General features: G+C 27.8%; 1 protein-coding gene across 1 annotated transcript; it reads right to left on the bottom strand.

The window, feature by feature from the left end:
* Window positions 1-291: 291 nt before the first annotated feature.
* LOC137830125 (cyanogenic beta-glucosidase-like) lies at window positions 292-3573 on the bottom strand. The gene is made up of 13 exons (XM_068637284.1): window positions 3365-3573; window positions 3130-3199; window positions 2971-3029; window positions 2547-2622; window positions 2380-2457; window positions 2167-2254; window positions 1832-2087; window positions 1622-1737; window positions 1278-1495; window positions 1168-1199; window positions 976-1078; window positions 758-866; window positions 292-663 (listed from the first exon to the last, which is right to left on the bottom strand). Exons 1-13 carry the CDS (start codon window positions 3551-3553, stop codon window positions 471-473), a joined length of 1587 nt encoding a protein of 528 aa, XP_068493385.1. The 5' UTR covers window positions 3554-3573; the 3' UTR covers window positions 292-470.
* Window positions 3574-6000: the final 2427 nt, after the last annotated feature.

Raw genomic sequence — 6000 nt, 5'->3', positions numbered from 1 at the left:
TAATTCCTTTACGTACCCCAACTGGGTTTTGAACCCAGTGGATTGTATGAGACTGGTTGTTTAATGCTTTCTTGAGTTGGTTTGGTTGTTCCTTTTTTAAGTTGGAAGGTGTTCCTTGGTTGAAGGTTGGTAAGGCGTTAGTTTTTTATGTATAAGGGTTGGACCACCCCGAAGTTGTTCCCATTTATTTATTTTTTATTGCTGATAAAAAAAAAATCTTTGTTATTACTCCTAGAGTACTATTAGGAGGCATTGCATTCTCAGGACAAATAGCTTAACTATCAACACATCTTTTAAAACAAGCATACAATTGTAACATGTTATATTTAAATTTGAAGTTCCAAAAACTATGAATGCAAAATACATAGGAGAACTACAACTGCACAAGAAATAGGTGAAGAATTAAATAATTCTAGCAAATTACATATTTTCGAATATACTTTCTTAAGGAATTTCAAATAGCAGCACTATTACAAGGAATCTTGAAGTTTCACTTCTATATTCAGAAAATCCTTGAACCATAGAGCAGAAAGTTTTGGGTATCTTTTCAAGCCATTTCTGTAGTCTACAAAATTCATTCCAAATCTTATCGTGTAACCAAAGGGCCATTCAAAGTTATCCAAGAGTGACCATACAAAATACCCTTTTACATTTACACCATTCCTGTATTTTACATTGAAATAAAACAATCAGAAAAGCAATTCCATGACAGATAACAGAATCATTTCTTTAAAAAGATGAAAAGAAATTAACTTACTTAATTGCTTCTTGAAGATAATATAGATGACGATAATGGTAATCAATTCTGTAAATATCTAAGAGAGATTCTTCAAGTGAAAGTGATGGATCATCATAATCACTTATACCTATAACAAAAGTATGGAAAATGTAAATTGTTATGCATTGGAAATAAAATCCCCTATAGATTAAGGTTATTTATAACTAGTTTTTAAAGCATATGTTAAGGTTATTTACCATTTTCAGTAATATAAATTACAGGATTGTTGTATTTCTCTTTAGTGTATAACAAAAGGTCTCGAAGTCCTCTTGGATAAGCATACAACCAATCTGAAGCAACCTGCATAATCATGGAAAATAAATATCTTTAACATTATTGACAAAAACATACTAAACTGATTGTGAAGCATCTACACTCCAGAAGCTTACATTTAGACCAATAGTTTTTCCATCACGCACAACTGCAATAACAAAAATAAAGGCATGAAATTATTTGTAAAGATCAGATTCAACACAAGTTATTAGAAAAGCCTGCTTACATGAAAAATTTGCAAGAACATCTGTCATGTAATTGTGTCTGAGATTTCTTAGTTCAGGTGCATCAGAGACATATCTAGCGGTATAGTAGTTTATGCCAATAAAATCAGATGAATTAGTAAGCAATCTGGATTGCTCCTTTGTAAACTTTGGTAATCTTGATTTAAGCAAGGAACGCATGCTTTTGGGATAATCTCCTCTTGTTAGTGGATCCATAAACCTTCAGTGGAACAAAAATGAAATCAGTTATCTTTGTTATGTACTTTGAATGTTTTTGCTTACTTCAATTCCATGCACCCAGAATGAAACTAAGAATGTTTTAAGGATATGGAGAGAAGAACGTTACCATCCAAACATGAAGTCAATAGCTCGTTCTGTAGCCTCTCGATCAAGTTTGTTTTCCGAGAGTGGCTCATACCAAACAAAATTCAAAGTTATGCCTATCAAACCATTTTGCATTTTCTGCAACCGCAGTTCTTTTATTAAAAACTATTCAAAGTTCAAATCTAAGAAACCTAAGATCTACAAGGTTTGCCACACTTAATAACTAACTAACCTCGTACTTGGTCTTGTACACATTAACAGCTGCTGCATGAGCAAGAAGCTGGTGATGCGAGACCAAATAGGGTTCTATCCCAGAATCACCACCATTGCAATGAAGATTGAACCAAGTAGAACATCGGCCCGGTGCAAGTTCCCCTGTTGCATAACCTAGGTGGCTATAAGTCATTGGCTCATTCAAAGTTATCCATTTGTTTACTCTATCGCCAAATTCCTTGAAGCAAACTTCTGCATAATCCTCAAAATCTTTCCTGTGTTCAAATCATGTGCTCTTCACAAAATTGACCCAGATGTTTTAACAAAGTGAAAATGTTAAGTTGCATCACTTACGCAATGCGAGAGCTTAAGAAGCCACCATATTCATCTTCCAAAGATTGAGGAAGATCCCAATGGAAAAGTGTCACAAATGGTTCTAAACCTGTGATTATGTTAATATATGATGATTAGTATTTAATACATTATTGTAGTCAGTAACATGTGAAATTGCTTAAATGTAAATTATTATTAAAAATATCAAAAATAAGGTTGATTGTTTGTTCTGACCATTTGCCACCAGCTCATTGATAAGGTTGTTGTAATAGTCAACTCCTTCTTGATTTATACCTCCACTTAACTTTCCATCTGTGGATATATTTAGTTTATGAAATGAAATAAATGATCAAAATAAAATATTTTAGTCCAAAATAATCATTGATGTGTATTTGAATTACTCGGAAGTATTCTAGACCAAGATATGGAAAATCTGTAAGCGTCCAAATTCATATCCTTCATAATCCCAACATCTTCCTGCAATATAGTATCCAATAAGATATCACACTCTTTACTTGAAAACGATGGAAAACAAAGTACTACCATTTATTTTAATATTTTATTGTTTAAAAAAAAATCTGAGTTGAACTTACAATGGTGTATAATCTATTTCTTAATTAATAATTAATTAACTAATTTGGTGATAACGTTTCATAGATGATAGTCAATAGTTTAATAAACAAGTTATTGATACAAGTGTACGTCATCATCGTGATCAGAAATTACAAAAGCAACACTTTTCTTCGTTTCATATTTTACCATGCAAATATCTAAATAACCTTTCAGTTCATTAGTAAATAAAAACTTTGAATCTGCAATATTTACCTTGTAGCGATGATACGAATCAACAGCAACATCTCCATTGCTTCTGTCCACTATCTTTTCTGCATGTTAATTAGCATAAGTGAACAATTGTATCAGACAGAAACACACATGTATATATATACATATACATACATGTATACATAAACATATACACTTTACCTGGATATTTATGAGTGAAGGTATCCCAAATACTTGGTCCTCTACCACCCCCATTTGCTGCACCTTCATACTACATACACAGATACTTACATAATCATGTGAGTGAACCAAGCACCACAAAATAAAGCTGATAGAAAGAACTAAAACTTTTTAACTTGTAACGTGGAAGGTGTTTCATATGGAGTTGAACTGTGATAAAACATAATTGTAAGAGACAAAAATGTGTGTGTATTACCTGGTATGCTGAGGATGATGTTCCATAGATGAAACCAGGTGGGAAACTACTTCGATTCAACAGAGTTATTTCAGGAGTAGGAGCAAGAGCTTCTGTAACAGTAATCAATGAAGAAAGTAGAGCAATGAGATGTAGATGAACATGAAAATAATATCTGTTCTTTGCCATATCTGCTAAAGTGTATTTCATGTGTTCAGCAAATGCATTACTTTTATAGATAAAAACTTTGTTCCAACCCACACGTTTATCTACAAACATATATATATATTTCTTATTAGAAAAATAATAACTATACTTTCACACCCATTAAAGACAAAAACCCTCTTGCTTTGCCACTTATTCTAATAATATATATTAATATAATATCCTCATTTTACAACCTACTCTAATAATGTAATAATGTATATTAATATTTTATATTAAAATATTTTAAAAAATATTATTAAAATAATAATAATAATTAAATTATAAAGTAAGAATAATTTTTTCACGTGTTCTTACATGTCAATTAACATTTTTTTAGCGGTATAAAAATAATGCAGAGTCGTTACCGAAATTGAATTTTTTTTTTTAAATAGCATTTTTAAAATTAAAAAACTATATAATTAAGCTTGGGACTATTTATTTATCAAAATAGATTTATTTATTGTTTAGGGTCAAAATTCACTCGGAAATCAAATTCTCACCTTCATTATATCTTTGAAGACATATCGAAATTCAATTTTCTTGAAACCGAATTCTAATTTATTTTTCTATTTTTTTAAATATAGGAGAAATAAAATTTAATAAATAATTAATAAAAATAACTATTTGGGTATTTTTTATTTTATTTTTTTTATTTTCAAATAATGAATTAAATTAAAAATAATTTCAATATTAAACTAAACAATTTAATGTAAATTAATATTATTTAGTGTTGTGTAATTTCAATTTTAATATTAATTTTTATTATTAGTAATTATTGGTATAAAAATTTAGTAAAACAGAAAAAAAATCATTATCATTATTTATCATAAAAAATTGAAATGAATATTTAAAATATTAAAAAAATCATTAGCAAGTAATTTAAAGTAGTAGCTTGGTACATTATTATTTCCAGTTTAACTATATTAAATAATTTAAAACTATTTTTTATAAACTTTAAAACTACTATTAAGTCATTTAGTCAGATTGTAATTTTCTCCGCTAAATCATATTTGGAGAAAGTGTTCCCTGAAGTTTTTTTAAATCTCAAGAAAAGTCTTTCAAAACACTTGTTAAATACTATGAGTTTAAGAACCTCTTTAAAATACCATGGGTTTCAAAACCTCCATTAAGAACCATGGGTTTAAAAACCTCCGTAAAATATCATAGGTTTCAAAACATCCGTAAAATACCATGGGTTTAAGAACTTTCATAAAATACCATAAGTTTCAAAACTTTTGTAAAATGACTTGTCTTCTGAAATAACTTTCAATCTCATTTTCCATCATCTCTAACCATACTCCTGACTTCTCTCTTTCACCGTAGACATACAACTCTTTGAAACAAACTCAATAGTAGCCGACGACACAATTTTTCAATATTTTAAATATTCATTTCAATTTTATTGAAATTTTAAAATAAACTTTTGAAATCTAATTAATGCTTCATTGTTTTGCAGAAATTTTAAAATAATATTTATAACTTAACTAAGATTAAAAAACCTTCATTAATTAAACTAATTTCTAAAATTATATTAATATTTACTAAATAAATAAATAAACTTGTTAAAACTATTTTTTCTTGAAAAATAAGAGTATACAAAATTAGTATCTTTGTCATTTGTTGAATGTAGATGTATAACTTTCATGTCTATTTCTTTTTTAATTAGATTTTTAAGTTAATCCTCGTGTCAGCATCAGCATCACACATGTGAAGGAAGGTTCTAACTTCGTCCACCATCACAACTAAGGATGACAAAAGAATTGGCATAGAGTGATATCTTGTAACGGATATTAAATACAATAATATCTTTAATGGATATGATATGTAATGTCTAAGACTATTTTATTTATTGCCATGTTGATATTACATAATTAACATGGTTAATGAATTTTATTTGGATATTATTAACAAATTAATGAGATAAATATTAACCAATAATTTAGAATTTGATTTTGTATCTATATTTTTTATTTAGACCTATAAAATTAAAATTACTTTTGAAAATATTTTTTTTTAAATTACACGTGTAACTTATTTAAATTTATTTATGCTAATATTTTATTACGTAAATTTATTTAAATTGTATTTTAAAATCAATTTTTCATGTGATTTTCTATTTAAAAAAAACTATTGTGAATGTAGACCCTTGGTTACTTTTTATTTTTTTTACGTGAGATTTAATGTGTATAAAAAAACTTAGATGTAAATAATAGGAATACATATTTAAATTTAAAAAGGGTAGCAATACGTACTTATTAAATATATAACTTTGACTTTGTTAATTTTTATTTTTTTTGGAATGAATACATAATTAACTTTTTAGTTCTGGTATTTGGAATGGATGATGACACATATATACATAAAATTTAAGCATATACGATATCAATACATACTTAAATATTTGTTACTCTTGTACTTGGAAGCAATACATATTTAATACTTAAATATGT

The sequence above is a fragment of the Phaseolus vulgaris genome, chromosome 11 (assembly GCF_000499845.2).
Source record: "Phaseolus vulgaris cultivar G19833 chromosome 11, P. vulgaris v2.0, whole genome shotgun sequence".
Classification (NCBI taxonomy): domain Eukaryota; kingdom Viridiplantae; phylum Streptophyta; class Magnoliopsida; order Fabales; family Fabaceae; genus Phaseolus; species Phaseolus vulgaris.
The sequence above is the reverse complement of the archived record's forward strand: the minus strand, read 5'-3'. Positions and strand labels throughout refer to the sequence as shown.

What these genes read in the sequence shown, in the direction of transcription:
- LOC137830125 (XM_068637284.1), bottom strand. Translation starts at nt 3,553, where the DNA reads ATGAAATACACTTTAGCAGATATGGCAAAGAACAGATATTATTTTCAT. An exon ending in ATTCGTATCATCGCTACAAG is followed by an intron (nt 2,623 to 2,970) that starts GTAAATATTGCA and finishes ACTATATTGCAG; the next exon opens with GAAGATGTTGGGATTATGAA. An exon ending in TTGGTCTAGAATACTTCCGA is followed by an intron (nt 2,458 to 2,546) that starts GTAATTCAAATA and finishes ATATATCCACAG; the next exon opens with ATGGAAAGTTAAGTGGAGGT.